General features: G+C 36.1%; 1 protein-coding gene across 1 annotated transcript in view; it reads right to left on the bottom strand.

The window, feature by feature from the left end:
* Window positions 1-18,777, bottom strand: part of LOC103143871 (BMP/retinoic acid-inducible neural-specific protein 3-like) — a 57,629-nt gene that overhangs the window by 10,532 nt on the left and 28,320 nt on the right. The window contains exons 3-6 of the mRNA XM_007560578.2: window positions 10,882-11,072; window positions 7,150-7,340; window positions 2,656-2,761; window positions 2,208-2,444 (exon numbers count right to left, since the gene is read on the bottom strand). Of these exons, the coding sequence (XP_007560640.1) occupies window positions 2,208-2,444; window positions 2,656-2,761; window positions 7,150-7,340; window positions 10,882-11,072 (725 nt within the window). The remainder of the gene's footprint in view (window positions 1-2,207; window positions 2,445-2,655; window positions 2,762-7,149; window positions 7,341-10,881; window positions 11,073-18,777) is intronic.

The raw sequence follows: 18,777 nt of genomic DNA, 5'->3' as shown, positions 1-18,777 counted from the left end.
AACAATAATCAGGGTCAACATCATCACAGTGTTTATGTTCTGAAACACAGCATCCAGCACAGCAAGACATGGACTAAGATGTAAAGGAGGAGATTGTGTTAAAAATTATAGACGGGCAGAAACACCACAATTCAGTTTAGAAAATATATTTTAAAACAGAAAGAAACCAGTTCCTGATATTTTTAGAAAACATATTTAACGAGGAGGGCGATAAGTGTGGTTTAGCACTATTTGCATTACTCTCTCTATTATCAACATTATATTGTACCTGTACCTGTGGTACAGCACTCATGAACATATTTCAAAAGTAGTTAGGTGTCTGAAATGGGATTTGAAGTTCATACTTACAGAAAAAAAAGTAATACTGAATTTTAGTAAACACATGAATGCAATAGGGATTTACATGACCTTTTGCTGTACCAATACAAACAGTAATTACAAGAATAGATAAAGGAAATCATATTCATTTAGAAGTCATCCCGTCCATGTTTTGCATGAGCCTTTCATAAACAAGTCTTTTGGAAACTTGTATTTTTCAGAAGCCAAAGTTTAGTTTATCAGGGTTGGGAAAGTAGGACAAAGAGAGAAGTTTGTAGTGTGAGCTGAAAGAATTTACATCTGAACAGATGAAAAACATTGAAACACAACACACACCTCTTACTTAGATTTCCCTGTCATGAGTGTACAGCATGTGAAGCTTGCCAACAAGACCGCATTCATGTTTACGGCTTGTTTCCGTCACATAAATTCAGCAGTAGCTTTTTTGTTGCTTGTTCATGTGGCACGCACCTCTATAAATGACAAGAATCACTTCTTGAACAACAGATCGGCATGCAGCCAAGTATGCTAAAAAACATACTGGATGCACCCTTTATGTTTTACAAGACGAGACCCCATTTTTCATCCAGCTCCAAAAACAATGTTCAAACCCTTTCTATTTTGAGAAAGAATATGAAATCTGGATTTAGACCTTAAAATCCAATGTTTGTCTAGAAGCCCAAAACTGGGCGTAATCACCAGATTCTCCTGACAGGCAGTATCTAGTGACTTTGTAAACTAATTGCCATACAATTTACCATCTTTATTTTTAATTTTACAGAGACCTATGAAACTAACATGCAGAATGTGCTTGCATTGCTGACCAGCTGCTACAACATCAACATCTTTATACAAGCAAACAAACGTGTTGAAATTTTAAATGCCATAACAGCAAATTAGGTATATTGTGTAGGTTGTGTTAACGTGCTTAAGTGACACATTTGCATTTTAATAAGAAAATACACAAACACACAGCAAAGGCAGTTTCCGTTTTGTTCTATTCTATTCTGATTTAGAAAAAACATAATTGGAGATATACTTGTACATCCAGAGGAGCTGGTACATCTCAGGCAACATTACATGGCTAATTTATTACTAAAGGTGCTATGTTATATTTTTGGCACTTGATAAAATTCCTTAGTCCTATGCGCGCTCTGCTTTAGTGCTAGGACTTATTTGCATCTTTAGTCGATAAAGCACTGCACTGTGATATCTCTTATTGAAGGACATTTTTATGATACTTTTAGGTGTCTGCATTCTGGACACACTCCTGCCCTCACTTTACAGTCAGCAATTAAAACATAAAGTTTGAAGGTAATTGCAGTGAGTAATATTTCAGAATAATGCAAATCTGGATAAAAAGACATCAATTTTGATTTCACCTGAGTAATAATGGTCAGGGCAGGGTGACCGTGCACAGCAATAATAACTAAACATTGTGCTAAGAGCTTCTATTCAACCTCTGTTTCCCCGGTGATTGGAAAAGCTGGACTAGCAATAAATGGGTTTTATAGCTGATTAATCTTCTGCAGACTTACTGTAAACTGCCCAAGCTGAAAGTTCTTTTTTTTTTTTTTTTTTTTTTTTACATTTTTTTACCTTATTCTATGCTATTCATGTCATGTTTTTAATTTTCTATATGCAGATAGCATGCCAGTATTCAATACTCTTACTCAGCTATTATTGTTCAACCCTAAATCAGAGTATGGAGAGATATATGAATAGGATTCTCAATCAGGTTTAATGGTGCGGATAAAATACCTGAATTCATGCCCACCCTCTCTCATATAAATGATTTATATGCAAAAGTCGTATTTTCTCCAAGTATGATGAGGCAAACAAGTTGAGGGGAAGCAATAATTCCTTATTTTTTATGAGGACTTTCTCACCTGATTCTTCAAATTCTTTATAAAGCAACCCCCAGGTCTCTGTTATTCTCTCCAGGCTCTCCTCCATGGCTTGGATGTCCATGTAGGGGCAGTTGCACTCTGGAAACTTGGGATCACAGTTGCACCAGCAATCATTGTCCTTGCAGACAAACTCACCCTCTCCATTGCAGGCTATGTAGCTGAGAGCAGCCTGCACAAAACTTTCTCTCAGGTAGTCTGGTAGGATCACTTGCAAGCCTGTAAAATCAAGTTGGTTTTAGTACCGCCATGAAGATGTGCACGAAGGGAGTGACAGTGAAAGTGTGGGGGCCATAAAGTGCTGGCTGAGTTGATAACTTACTTAATAAAATCTATAAATCTATACATATCTGTATGCCAAACAGATATATTTGGAAACACACAAAAAAAAGAGAGAGAAAAAAAAAAAACGGGTAAAAATTTTACAAACCTTGCAGCTGGACTTTATTTTCAGGACTCTGAACAAGGACAGAACTGACGGAGTCAAGGTTGTCATAGTTACTACACCCGAGAGGGCCTGTTCGCGTCTCTGTCACCTGGGCAACAACAACAACAAAATGTAATTTATAACTACTCCACTTTATTCATTTTAGCAAAGTGCATACTTGATGAGAAAAGAAAAATGTTTCTAGGGTAATGTAAATGGGTAATGTAAATTGGTATTGCTGTTCTCTTAAAATAAAGCCATTTTAACATAATCAATTGTACATTTGAATGTAAAATAAGTAAGCTCCTTTCTGCTGAATAGCTGAAGGAGCACTTTGCTGTTCTCATTTTAAGGCAAGAATGGTTCCATACTCTTTATTTATTTTTTGTCTAAGCCCCTAATTAAGGACATTCCAAATGACTCTTGCCACAAAGCCCCTTTCTTCACTTCATCTGCAAGAGTCTATTTTACCTTTTCCCATTCTCTTACGGTGACAGTGACGTGCATACAAGTAGATCTCGTTTTTCTCTCTTTGTGTTTTTTTTGACTTTGTATTTTGCTTAGCAATCTGTCCAACTCAGGCTTGGCAGGAGACAGTTGTTGTACAGTGATAGACGAATGAGGCGAGACAATTGGGGTAAGTTGATCAGCAAGATCATCATAAACGGTTCAATAAAAAACTGCTGTTGCAAGTACAAACTCAGTATTCTACCTTTTTTATGAAACAGCATAAAACATAGGAACAAAAAGACAAATACAACGAATAAACATCCTTTATTCAAAACAGAAGGAAAGGGGCATTGCTTTACTGAATGTCTTAAAATACATTTATATCACTTTATTAAAACTTTCCTGAATTATGTGGGGTTATACGAATGCGAGGAAATGAGACACAATGCTAGATGCTAAATCACATGCATATTTAATCCTTAAAAGGAATTATTTGATAAGCCATATGATATGCCATATGGAAAAACATTGAATGATGAGCAGAACATTCAATTTCCGCTTTGCTTAGCAGCTGCCTTTCACTGCTGATACATTCTGGTATATTACAAAAAGCTTAATAGGACATTATTAGCCACCTGTATGTAGGCATATGATAAAATGTGGAAGTAATGTGGATGGAGGAATACTGTGGTAGACTGTTCTCCTCTGCGTTTAGCAGTGTCTCTCATGATGTGGGAACTGATGCTCTGTGTACACTGAGGCAGAAATATGCCATTTATTTTCATGATTTTTATTAAAAAAAAGAATACAAGTTTCTTTATTAGATAAAGATAATGGGTTTTATTAGGGTACTTCAATACAAAAATAGAGAAAAAAAACAACTTTTTTTTTCCTGATGTTTTAGAAAGCATATAAAAAATCAGGAGGTTTCAAAAATGACAGCAGAAGCCATCAACATGTTCAACTGTTATCCACAGTGTTGAATACTGACATATTATTAATATTATTTAAGTATGTTTGTACATCATAAGTTTATTCACGTGCCAACTTATTGGTAGCTTAGTAAAGGTGTAGGATGTTACCTAATTTGGAAATTAATTTTTTAATAAAACTATAAAATAGTGTGATAGCAGTTATGCAAGCTTGATAAGTGTGACTGAAACTGTTTGAGTTTGTTTTTACATTTTTGATGTTAAACCTGAAACAATATATTAGCCCATCAACCTATAAAGGATATGTGTATGGTCTGTCCACATTCATGCATTCAGTATACATGGCTAAAAAGCTTGTAGTTGTTTTTTATTTTGTTTGTTTTGTTTTCTACCTTAATCCATTTGACCCAACGTGTTTCAATGTTAAATAAATGTGATCTCTAGTGATACTGACGAATTAATCGTATGCACAGAAATTAAGGCATAAGTAGATTTTCATGTGGTAACAGAATAACACAGCTGAATAAAAAATAAATCATTAAATCTGTCTAAGTTTTCTCATCCCACAAGAATAAAGCAGACTTATAGTTTTGGTTTATAATTTTAGGTATTTTTTATTATTTTTTTTTTTACATGATTTGGTCTTCCTACAAATTTCAAATTTGTTAGTGTGTGCTGCATAGATGTACTGTCTAGGCACCAAACTGCACATTTCAGATTTTGCTAAAAAAGACACTGCTTTTTGAATATGCGAATAGTATTACTGACAGCAGAAATGTGAAGTCACAGTCAACTCACAATAAATGAAGTTCTTTATCAACATACTTTGGTATTTTCCCACTACAGCCAATGTACTTGGTCATTGAACAGACAACAATCAATAGTGTGAGACTGGGTACACAGAAATGTGTTTGTCATTGCAAGAGTGCAATAAATCCAGAGGCAATCCATCGGACGGCAGGATAAAATTAAAGGTCCCTGCTGTTCTCTTGGTCAAGACTGAAGCCTTGTTTATCACTTTGTGTAGACTGACTGGCAAACAACATTTGAGTAAGGCAGAGGAATCTAATTGATTCGGTTCACAAAAATTGCAAGGTGCAACAAAAATGCATCCCTTTGCTCTTGGATATCTCTGAAGTCATTACTCTTTGTACAAACAAGCAGATCCAATCAGAAAACTTCACCCTGTACCAACACGTCCTGAAGAAATTCCACATTTCAAAGGCATCGTGATGCATTTATACTCCTCAAAAATGAGCTTCAATTTGCAATTTTCATGGCTGAAGAATGCAGGCAATGCCTCATCGGTGTTCTTTCATTCATTCCTCAGCTTGCTAGATTTTAGATTTATGCAGAGAGCTCCAATCTGTTCTGCTATCTTGTGGGTCAACGCCTTTAGGAAAGGATGCACAAGTGTGGAAGAATCTGTCACCCCTTTGACTCACTTTCCACTGATTATACAGGTGAATCTGTGCTTTTTCCACTTTCCACCTGTCAGTCACACCAGATGACTGCCTTTGGACTATTAAAGCACAACCTCACATACTCTCTGTCCCTCTGTAACTACAAAAGGAATCATTGATTCCCAGAAATAAAACAGACAAAAGCATTTGCCGCAACTCCTCTGCTGTGCCCACTTTGACTGCAAAAACTCATCGTTCTCTGAACAAATTATTGCAACAGCCACCGAGCTTTGACATGAATCTGACTCATATTCTGTTGGAAAAGGAGCTACCGCAGCCAGCTCCTGCTGCGCCCGGAGAACAGAAAATGGCAGAGAAGAGGGACGCCCTTCCCTCTGTCACCCTATTAACCCCACGCTACCTGAAGGTGACAACTGGAGCTGGTGACTTGTCCCCAGCCGTGTTTCACAGGACTCATTTATCTTCCCCTCACCATATGTGCTCATCATGGTGCTTCCTGCAGACTCAATGTGTTCAAAGCAGCTGATGATCATATTTCATCACAAGCAGACGAATAAAAAGAGTATTTCTCTTTTCAGCTCTCATTGATGCTGTAATGGCGTTTTACTAAGGACATTAACTATGACAACTGTGCACAACTAGCCATCTTTCAGATGGCAAATTTGAATCTGAAATTCAAATGTGTGAGCTTGACAGCCGATTGTTTAAACAGTTTGAAATTAACCCAATTTAAAAAAGTAATACACGTATAAAAGATATGGACACATTTTATCTGTGTACATTTGAATCCATATTTCTATGTACAATTGTGCTATGTTTGACAGCTAAAAGTAAGTGAGAGAAAATAAAACCGATTATTAATAAATCTACACAGCTTTGTTTTAGATTATGACAAACATTTTCTAACACATGCAAACCTTTTGTCTGACAACCACAGTTACAACATGCTGGTGATCTGACTGTCAGAGTTGAAGAGGTTAGCTCGGCAGAAATTGTGGCTGCAGTATCTGTGCTTTCCCAAAAGCTTGGTGAAATTATTGGTCCCTGGAAGGATTTGGCATCAAAATGTTAGATTTATTCCTCATGATGTTTGTATAGATAAGCTAATACATGTTGATGGTTCTCATAGCCAACAGCTGGTTTTCTGTCTTTTTTTCTTTTATATGGTACCAGTGCCCTTTATTGACATTAGTCAGACAGGAAATGGGATAATCGCCTCAGGACCACGCACAGGTTTGAGATAAAAAGCTGTTTTTTTTTTTTTGTTTTGTTTTTTTTAATTTAACTCAACATTTTACTGTAAATTTCTAGAGCTTAGTTTTTTCTTCTGTACTTTTTGCATTATACAATATGAAATAATATGACTCAAAATAGTCTAACACACTTGTCCATGATAAAAATGAAATTTTAGTTTAAGAGAATGCTAAAATGTTCCAAGACAGTAAAAATTAATAAATGTAATTTATAAATGTGAACATAGGTTAGGAGGGAAAATTGCCAGATGTGAGATTGAGAATTTAGACAAGCCGCTAGCTACGTTTGCAGACTTTTGTCAATCTATCAGTGAAGCTGTTTCTCTTTAATGTGTCATTGTTTTATATCAGACTCAGTGTGGATGGAAAGTGTGATAGTATGTGCATTTACTGTGGTAAATAATATCTTAAAATAATCTTAATAAAAAAAGTCATTACCTTTATGGCAGTGGAGGCAATCTGGATGTGGTGCAGTTTGCGCAGAGTGCTCTCCCTGTCAATGAAGTAAGAAGCGGCGAGCTGGTGCAGAGCTTCCAGAGTCACAGTAGAGGAGTTACCAGAGAAATCGCTCACCTCTGCTTTCTTACTCAGCTTCCTTTTGTCCACAAATATTGTAAGGGCTTCTTCCCCTGCATGGAAAAGGAACAGAATTTCTCTCATTGTTTTTTTTAAAGGTGAATCAGAGGTGCATTAAAGCCTTGCAAGAATAACCTTTCTCTGAGCTTTCTAGAGAATATTCTGCAGTGGCATGTTTAAAAATGTCAGACCTTTTCTCTGGCTTTAACACCCAGAACACATTAAAATGAAGTGTTTATCTAAATGTGACAAAGTGTCACGCTTTCCAACTGTTTGAATAGGAGTGTAGCTACACACTGTCTATTTCTGGCACCAGACGTAATATGAATACTCCCAGAAAACTCCAGTGTTATTATGTACATGCTTGTCAAGTGACTTCTGACTGAAAGACTATTGCCAATATTTGTAGAATTCCACTTTTCATGGTGGCAGCATGTTGGAGTAGCTCCATTATGTTTGTTCTGATTTGTTCATTTTCCAGACTTTTGTTCATAATTCTTTGGATTAGGGATTCCTTTTCAGACAATTACTCCCTTTGGTCTTGGATATTGTGCAGCTGGAAGGATTTTTGCCCCCTTTTGTTTTTTTACTTTCAGGGCTATTGTTAAGATTCATAACCACTGCAACAAGTGCTTTAGATTACAACTGGGAGCAGCTGATTAGCGTTTCAAAAGCTCAACTAATACCTGAACAACGACCCCAAATCCCAGAGGAATTGAAGAGGAGGCTTCACAGATAAAGAGCAGAACCAGAGAGAGAAAAGGAGGAAGTTCAAACCAACTTTTCCATTGATCATATTCCCAACACCAGCCTCTTTTAGTCTGGCTTTCCAGCCATACGGTCTTAAAGAGTACATGAGGTGGATTAGAAGTGTTTGCTAACAACAGATGGTTTCATCCAGAATATTGAGAATATCATCATTATGTTATATAAATACAGGTATATTTGCTGGAAAACTGAATTCTACTGGAGATCCTTTCATCAGCTACACCTCCAGAAAGCTGTGAAACTGTAAATCTGTCTATTTCCCTGCACACTTCTTGAAAACTGGTAGTTTAGGCCACATACCCATTGTGTCCATGTTACAATTGTTTTAGTTTTTTCACAGTTTTATTTAATTATATGTATAATAGGTGCTTTGTCAACAAATATTATTTTACAAGCATTAGAGAGAAACCATGATTGATGGTCACATTACCAAGATGACAACAACAAAAAAAAATGGTTGTTTTTGTAATCTATATATGTGGAATTTCTTTGATAAGGTTCTTCAGTCCTATTCTCTTATCTGAAGTAAGCATGATTTATACTTTGGTTCCCGAGATTTACACTCTATGTCATCTAACAAATTTTCAAACAAGAAACATTTGCACCAAAAAAACATTCATGGGTAATTTTCAGAAATTAATCTGTAGCTTAACAGTGGCTTAACCTTAAAACGCAATTTGTTTTCCTTCAGGAGAGCCACTCAAAAATGCAGATAATTATAAGCTTCACAAAACACCAGCACAGCCTTCATAAGCACCTCTAAAGAATAAGGATTCTTGATCATAGCTAGAATAGGCCGTGCCACCCAGCATCTAAAGCCACTGATCATAGCAATCGCCTCTTCATAGGTTTAAGGGCTGGGGTGCAGCAGACGGTCTATGCTTTAAGAGTTCCTCAGACACTGCACATCATCTTTCTCATTATAATGCAGTGTTAATGCTTCTGAGTCATTTTTCTGCCAACTGCCTTTCTTACTCAACTGCTGAAGGGCACACTCCTAATATCACAATCTATTTATTAATTTCATTAAGTCCATATGTTTCTGAACACAGAGGCAATCCATACGGAACCGCAGAGACGGTTCTCGGGCAAAGATCCAAAGCAAACTCCTCATTCTCCTCTGTCTACGACACTAACACACTGGCTGAGAGCCAGAGTGTGGGGCAACATCAGCTCAGGATGCCTGAGATGGTTGCATTATGTACAGCCACTCACAACAGCAACCTTTTCAAAGCTTGGAGTTAGGGCCGAAGTAATTGACAAGTGTTGCTTTGTAAAAGCAAATCTCTTTGAGAGAAGCCTCGACCTCTCTGGCATCTTGCAAAGTTTTCCTTTTATTCCTTTTCTCTTTTAGCCAATTAGTGCATGACCATTCAACAGTCTGTGAAGGCAAAAAAAAAAAAAAAAACGAACTTTGGATGACCATGACACTGCACAAGTATTTACGAATAAATAGGAAATGGTCTACATTTGTATAGTGCTTTATCACAAGAGGACGACAGAAAATTACAAGCTACAGTCAGTCATTCCCTCTGACCACCACCAGCAGGCAAGGAAGGAAGATGTCTTGCCGAAAAACACGATTGAGATAGATGGGGGGTACAGGAGTACCGGGGTTCAACCTGGCAACCTAAACCGATATATTAAATTATTTTGTGATGTTTCTTTGGTTACTCTAAGTAAACTCCAGTAATGTGAATCACCATCTGCTGTCCATGGAGAACACCTGGAAGATTTTATTATCTCAAGTTGCACAGCTTAGTGAAGCCAAGATCATCATTGAGGAAAATAATTCATTCAGTAACATTTCCCCCTGGGCCATACCATATTTTATAAGCTAAATGCTTGTTCTGTGAAAAATTAAAATAATAATTAAAAGAAAAGAAAAGAAAAGAAGGTGCATTATTGTGGCTTTATTACTTTGTCTAAAGCCAATGGCATAAAACAAGAAAAACAAAAATCCTGATTAACTCTGTAGCTGCACCTGATGTGCATATATATCATACATTACAACACCTGTTGTCATTTCACTTTGCATTACTGTTGGATGTTCAGTGAAACATAGATATATAAAAAAAAGATAAATACCAAAGAAGAAGGTATTTAAATAGCTTCCCTTTTTGTGACAGTTTATCAAATCTCTTTCTGACCTACTCATATTCGCATTCATAAATCACACAATAATGGCTGTAGAGCTGTTATCATCTATAATGGTCTTGTCTCACACCAGGAACCTCATAAGGTTCAGTGCCTTGCTATAAAAAAGCACACTTCTGTGGGGTTCTTCAAGAAAAACGTTGCACAACTGACTTCAAAACGTCTCTGTACAAAAGCACTTTTGAAGTGAATGTTGTTCATTTATTCCTTTTTAATTTAAAACGAATAAAGTTCAATTCAACTGGTGAATCCATGCAGTATATATGACTGCACAATATTGCTTTGTCTTTACAGTATCTTAGTATGCACTGTTAACATAGCAGGGGACTTTTCAGAATATTAAATGTGTTAGCTATTATTTATTAAGCGTTCACACTTTGCATTCCATTAAAAATGCAGTATGTTGGAAGCAGACTTACTGCAATAGATTCCCACACCAGACGCTGTTGAAAAGATCAGAGGCTGACTAACTCAGGTAAGTGTTGGAAGTGTCTTAATGTCAAACAGAAAAAAAAAAGAAAAAGAAAACGTATGAACATGTGGACATACCACAGCTGACATCATTGCAGCGTTCAACAAAAATATTACAACTGCATTCCTGTGTAATTCATTCTTGCTGTTAAACACAAAAATCGTCATTCAGAGAAAAGCAGTAATAGTTTCTTTTACCTCCAAGTGTTGCTGTTAATAAGAAGTGAGTCCCATACTTTTTGATCAGATTGTCAGTGATCATTTGGGTTGTAGGTCTGCGGCCCAGAAGTCGAATGTTTCTGATGAACTCTGGTGTTAAGGGTAACTGTGACTCCAGGAAATCTCTTCTCTCCACTGCAAGGTTGTTCACCTTCCATCGCCCAAACTCCCTGTTAAGAATAGTCACACAAGAACAAAAAACAAAGTAAAACAAAAATAAAAAATCCAAAGATTTACATGCGAGTTGCTGAAATCAAATGCATTTTTATATAAACTGCTAAAAAATCAAAAGCATAGTGATGACTTTTTAATACTCTCCAGGGAGTCCAGACTTCTAGAACCCACAAGCTGTTTTTCTACACAAGGTTGTTTATTTTGGTTATGAGCCTATTGATTTAGAGTTAAAAGTAACATATAAAATGACTGACCAAAAACAGGAAGTTAAGAAAACAAGATGTAAACAAACTGATCTTAAAATGTAATTAAACCTGAGATTATTTATGGAAACATAACTTAGCATGGACAATTTTTAGATAAACTATTTAATCTGTTCAATTAATTACTCAAAAAATATATTTTAGTTGCCTAATTTGTTTATCCCTCAGTTAAGACAAACAACATTATATATAGAAATATGACATTATTTCAGAGTGACTCCCATGCTCTTTACATTCTCTCTAAGCTCAAATACAAATCTTATTAAAATCAAAACAACTGATGAACTACAAAGAGTGAGTTCAACTTTTGTATCGCAAATTTAACATTTTTCCATCAATAGCAAGTTTATACCCATTTGTTTAGCATTGTATGATAAAATGGGTTAATATAGTTAGGCCTAACTTGCATATTCTCTCAAAAATAAACAGTTAGACTGACCAAGCATAAATCCTATTAATATCAGTTCAAAACGCCACAACCAAAACTAAAGTTGAAGTGTCATAATGTGTGTTGTGTTGGACTCAAATGCAACAGGCTGAGATTTTGAGTTGATTTCAAAGATTTGATAAAGAATGAAAAAAGAAAAAACTTACAACAAAAAGCCACAGAGAACACAAGGAGCCAGAGCAAAAGAAAAATAACATAACCATGAAGTCCTGTCAAGTAACAGGAATTCTCAGGATTAAACAAGAGGAACCAGCAAAGTGTGACTGAGAATGAGTTGCTTAAGTACTGGGAGGTTAAATGATGAACAAAAGACTCAGGCTGATGAGCTAATGGGTTGCAGGTGTGGCGAGAGCAGAAATCAGGCTGAGGAGAGAGAGAGAGAGAGGAAGTGACACAGGGGGTTTGTGAGAGCACACCAAAGACTAGTAAATTTATCTCACTAAACTAGACACAATAAATAAACATAACTAGAATCACTAAGTAGGAACTGAAGTAAAAATAGAAACGAGCCGGAACTAATAGAAATAAGTAAGGAGCACAAATGACAAAACCCACAACAAACTCAAACAACCGAAAATCCTCGTATGTAGTAAAACAAAATATTCCAAGTTTGTTCAATTATTTATTTGAATTGATAATGGCAATGGGCAACAAGAATCTTAGTGGTTTGTATTATAGTCAACCAAATAACCACATTATTCTGCACAGAACTTAAGATTCTTTCAAACATTGTTTTATTTTCATAAAGCTTTAATTCTTCCAAGACAACTTTAGATTGGGACAGCAATGAATACTAAATATTCGGATTAGTCAAACCTAGATTAAATATTTTTGAACTGGTTATTGGTTCGCTAGAACCCAGTTTAGATGTTTTTGAAAACTTAATTCAATTTAAGAAGATAAGAAAAAAAAAAAAAAAAGAGAAAGAATCAGGCACAGAAAGATGGGTAAGCCCAGGGCGCCATTTATACATGAGCTGCCTCTGGGCCTCGGTATTAGGTTGTTTAACTGCTTCCAAAAAGAGTTTTCACCTGAAACCAATGAAATCTGTCCTACATGCTCCAAGTATAGGGGAAACTTTCCTCTGAATACAGCTCAATTTAACGTGAAACTGGATAAGAAAAGTCAAAGTTGTTCTAATAAAAATAATCTTTCAAACACAAACTGTTGCAGAATTTCTAACATGTTCAACTGCTTTGGCCATGATTTTTACTATATTTTTAAATCATCTTTCTAATGTTAAAAAATAAAATTATTACTGTACATGCACTCATAAAAATACTAGCCTTTAAGTAGAATTATAAATCTACCACATAAATTATGCACATTTTTATGTTTTCATGGAAAAACACAACCATTATTTTTCATATTTGGAACCATCATAAAAAATGATGTAGCTCTGTTTTTCCATGACAGATGAGCAAACTTAGTCTCCAAGGAAAATGTGAGCTACAATCTTAGAAGTGGTCCGGGTATTGTTTGCAAAGTCCTTTTCATTTACAGCTGTTGCCTGGGAAACGGCTCAGTTGAATATGACAGGGGGCATTTGTCCGTTTTCCATTTAACTTTAGCTTCAGTAATATCAATTTTAGCACAACATCAGTCAAGGTCAGAGACATTTCTGCCATAAATGTGTATCCATGATGGTTCATATTTACTTCAAGCACTTTGCATGGGGGAACAATTCAGCAGCTTATTTTAAAAGTTCATTGAAACATGCAGCTCTGAGTCTGTCTCTCTTGTCTGTTTCTACAGATTTACAGCTTACACAGATTATATGCCACGTCAGCTTGTCACTCCAGTAATACTATTGAAATGTTTCTTTCATCATTTTTTAATTTCAGTTAAATGTTTTTTGCATAATTAATAGTACAGCAAATCCTAAAATGTTATTTTTCTTTCATATTTCTAAGTTAATTGTTGTATTTAGTGTGGACAGCAGAATGACGGGAAACAAAGCAAGAACTTCAAATAACCAAGATAAGAAAATAACTATAAAAACAAATCCAACTTTAAAACCGAAGTTCACTTACATTTTATGTAAAACAGCATGCATGTGATGTGGGATCAGAATTGAGGATGAAATGCAAGTATTTTACAACTAAACTAGCAAACTTTAGTTCGCCAACTTTAATTGCAGCTGTTTAGAATGTATGCTTTCAAACTTAAAGCTTTAGCCATAGAAGAGCAACAGTTTGAGGTCCTACTCTGGATATTAGTTTTCTCTTTTCACAAATGCAAAATAAAAAGTTTTGAATTCCGGGAAAGAAGTCACAGATGGAAATCTCCAGGGTAGTTAAAAAGGCTGAGAAATGTATCTTATAGATGTAAAGTGTAGTATTAGGTCTTCCTGTCAGCCTGGCAATAAGCAGCTACATTCCAGATAATCAGGTGAATATGAGATGAAAGGGAAAATGTTTCTTTGAGAACCATTAGTCATATTAGACAACATTCTTATTTATTAAAGAAATTCATTTTTGAAGGGCTACATCTGGATGCCTCCTGAAAATCAAATGCTGTCTTGAGTGATTGATTGTTTTTGGTCATACTTCGCTGTGCGGCCGGAAATAAACCTTTAGTAAATTTATATGAACTGCATTGTCCAATCAGTCAAATGTTGCACTTCTCTCTTGTCACCGTAAAAGCTTGACTGCTGTAATCAGAAAGGGTTGGGCAACCTTGGCTGCAGATGATGGATGGAAGGAGTGTGGCCTTTTGAAAGGGTATATATCACATTAAACCAGGAGTAATGAGGAAAGCTCGAACACACAGATGTTTAAATGATACAATGTGTAAATCACTGGGAATTCAAACTACAGCACAGAAAACCTAAAGAGCAGGTAGCACAGATTTGCTTCGCATTTAGTTTTAATTTATTATTACATATTAAGAAAGTCGGAGACGGTTGCACGCATTGTTAAATGGGAGCTATAAGCAGTGTGGGAAGTAAACATAATGATGTTAAATGGAGAAGTGGTGCTCGTTGACCTTTTTGCTGACACTGTAGTATTCAGACAAAGCCACTGACTAATTTCTTGCTCAGACATATCTAGTGTAGCTATAAATCTCCACCTCATTTCATGCTATACAAATAAATGACCTCTTCAAATGGGACATGGTGTCTCCTGAGTTCCGCTTTGCAGCATGGAAGCAGAAGTTTAAAGGCGCAGCATGTTCTGTGCAAGAAAAAAAAAGAGGAATACATAGGGAGGCGGAGAGGGTAGTTGGGGGTGATACAGGTACAGAAAGCGTATTCGCAAATCCCTGCCGTCGTTCGTTTCTTCCGTTATCGCTGACTGTGATAAGCTAGCCCTGTCTTATCTTAAAACCCCGATAGGCCAAATGGTTCATCCTGCAGGAAGAGGATGAAATGAAATGGGTTTCACCACAGAGTTGATTTTAGGGTCTGCAATCCCTCCTACAACCACCTAAGTCATTATTATTATCAATTTTATTGCTCCTGTTTGCAGTGGCACATCAGTTTCACAAGTTTAATTCTCAAAGTACTATCTCACTGAAGAGTTCTTAGAATTTATTTTTAGGAAAAGAGAGCCTCCACTTTTCTCAAAAAGTAAAGTGTAATAAAGAATAAGACGAAAGCACTAATTCTGTCCAGTTTGTGTGAACTTGCATCCAAAAGAAAAGGCTGTATGACTGTTTTTTTTTGTTTGTTTGTTTGTATGTTTGTTTTTAGAAAAGATAAAGTGTATGCATAAAAGTTTTAGAAGAACTGGAGACCTTGAGGTCAAAGGAGAGATCACCTTCCACAGGAGTGGAACATAGCATTCTTAACACTGTTAAACAGCTGAGGATAGATATAGTGATTGAACTGCCCGTCCTAAACAATGGAAACAGCAGGGAAATGGAATACAAGAAAGTCAACAAATATCATTGGCTCAGGGAAGAGCAAGAGAGAGAAAGGCAGGTGAAGGTAACAGCAGTAGCTGTGGTCATTGGAGCACTCGAGGCAGTGACCCCCCTCACTGGAGATTTAGTTCCAACAGATACAGCAAGAAATATTGGCGGAAATGGGTTGGAAGCCAGGCCGGGCCTGGCACTGCAGTGTAAAAGAGGCTTTAGTAGCAGATACGTAGTAGAGAGGAGGGTTGATGCTATTTGGTGGAAATGTGTTTAAAACATGGTTAAGGCTCAAGTGTTTATTAAATCTTTTTAGAATGGTGGGTTTGCATTTAAGCAGCACATAACAACAGTTAATATCAGTGTTGTTTTTTTTTTTTTGTTGTTTTATTCTGTTTTTAGGCTTGAAAACTACAGTTTATTCGAGTCTGAAACATTATATGTAATCATATTATATCCCAATGAAGTAATCAAAGAGATTATCCTAATACAATATGCTTAGAAAAGGGCCAAACCTATGTCATCCCTCCTACCTTCACCCTGGTGAACGTGGCAGCTTTCCCTTGGCAACAGTTGCTGTGAACAGGTGGCTCAGGCGGAAGGCCCGCATTGTGTTTGTATTCCAAGCCATGGAGATGCTTTCCAGTGAATTTACAAAGCACACAAACTCAAATATGCTCATGCATCCTCAAAAACACAAACCTTGCTTCATTTAGTTCAACGCAGCAGTTAAACTTCTTTCATATTCAATCAGTAAGAAAAGCAGGGAATTGATTACCTGCATAACGTGGTGCGAATTTATTACTCTATCACTGCTGAGGTGGCTCGTAGGACTGATTCTGGTAATTCATCTTCTCCTGTCATTGAGCATTTATTAAAATTTAGCAGAGATGTGCATGAGGAAGACCAGAAGAGAACCATATATATATATATATAAATCCAGGCCTCCATTGGTTAATAAATTTGATTTCCATTGATGATTTTTGTGTGATTTTGTTGTCAGCACATTCAACTTTGTACAGAACAAAGTATTCAATGAGAATATTTCATTCATTCAGATCTAGGATGTGTTATTTGAGTGTTCCCTTTATTTTTTTGAGCAGTGTATATAAAAAACGTTTAGAAAGTGGAGTAGACTTGCTACTTGTCAGATGACGGAAAACGTTGTAGTATCGTTTCTGCTTCAGCACGGAGTAGCGGTTTAAACAGAGAGGTAATGAAATACAACAGACACTGACAGGCCTCTGCGTCCGCTTTTCTCTGAAGAACCTCTGAACGGGAGGAGACAGCCAGGTGAGGAAGAACTGTTCTTATCTATCGATTCAGTATTTTTATCATACAGACATTAGGCTGCTGTTGTTGTGCTATTAGCTAGCTGCTAGCTACGACTTTGCTAGCAAAGCTAGATAACAAAAAGCTTCTTCCCCGTGTATGAGGCAGATCGCCCGTCCAAAACTTGTCATCTCCATAATGGATATATGTCCGATCTTCTAATTTCCTTTGCTTCATAATGTACATTGCATTTATTCTGGCGTTAAGTAAATGTGTCTTGAAAGAGAATAGCACTTAAATAAAAGTCCAACAAGGATATTCATTTAGAATTAAAAATAACACCTGAGTGAAGTTGGCCCCCCCACCTTCTTCAAATCAGACAAAATTGGTGTCAAACGTTTGTGCTGGTTTGTGCAGCAAACATTTTCGTTTGTGCCGCTATCATTTTAAAGATATAAAGAAATGTTTCCAGAGGTCATCCAAGGTCAACCAACCCCCCACCTTTTTCAAATCAGACAAAATGGGTGTCAATCAACTCGACTATGTTTGTGTTGATTTGTGCAGCAAAAATTTTTGTTTGTGCTGCTTTGGCTTTGAAGATATTAATGAAAGTGTAAAGGTCAAAAGGTCAACCAGCCCTCCCACTTTTATGAAATCAAACAAAATCGGTGTCAAACATTAGTGCTATGTTTGTGCTGATTTGTGCTGCAAAAATTTTCGTTTGTGCCGCTATCATTTTAAAGATGTAAAGAAAGTTGGATTTCAAACGTAGCACAAACGTTTGACACCAATTTTGTCTGATTTGAAGAAGGTGGGGGGGCCAACTTCACTCAGGTAAAAATAACTCACCCTGAATTACCATGATAGATAAAATGTAGAAAAAACTCAACCCAGACTTTAAGTTTAGGGTCTGGTTTGCAGAGTATGTAGTTAAATTTTTTCCCCCAATTATTCAATGGGAAAAAATAAACTAACCTCAGTTAAGTAAAATAAAATTGTATTAAAAACTTTTGGAATTGTAATGATTTCTTTTTTAAAAACAAATTCTTTTGTTTAAAAAACTTTTTTTAAATTAAATAACTAATTTTTGTCTTGTGAACTTAAAAAGTTATTTGCCAAACATAAACTTTTATTTGCACACATCAGAAATCTTTTGTTGTGATTTTGGGTCTTGCCCATGACGTCATGTGAGAATCACAAGCAAAACTTTGAGTCAAACAAAAACTTAGAATATCAAGAAAAGATTTCTGACATGCACAGATAAGTTTGTTTCGCAAAAAAAATTCACTTCAGGAGACAAATGTGTGATTTAAATGTTTAAAAATGTTTTAAGCAAAACTCAGTAGGCTTTTCCCATAGTGACATGCATTAACAATTCAATTTTTGTTTTTTTCTTTTTTTCTGCAGTTCCACCTTAAAGTTTGATGCAGCTCTGCTTTCCTGAATGGACCATCTTCATCTCCACTTCCAGGCAAACAGGCAGCTCTTTTTTATATAGATTACAGTACACCAAAGGTTGCTTTGTGCCCTTGTTTATATTTTTAATAGTGTAATTCTGTAAAGACAAAATATGTAAATCAGAGCTAAACCACCAGCTCTGATTTACATATATTGCTAAATTGCGGGTTTGAATATTGCAATACTTTCCTATAACAAAATAGACCTGCAGAAAGAAATTAATAAAATATCTTGCATATGCATAGTTGTATGCTCTGTATAGAGATTTACCTCAGCTTTGATTGTATATTTCACAATTTTGTAATTTATCATTGTTTATTAAACTCTGAAAGTTGTGTGGCTTTAATATTCTGTCCTAGAATGCGGTAAGAGGTGCCCATTTTTTTTTTTTTTTTTTTTTTT

This window comes from Poecilia formosa, unplaced genomic scaffold (assembly GCF_000485575.1).
Source record: "Poecilia formosa unplaced genomic scaffold, Poecilia_formosa-5.1.2 Scaffold116, whole genome shotgun sequence".
NCBI lineage: Eukaryota > Metazoa > Chordata > Actinopteri > Cyprinodontiformes > Poeciliidae > Poecilia > Poecilia formosa.
Note: the sequence above shows the minus strand (reverse complement) of the source record. Positions and strands in the feature narration are given on the sequence as shown.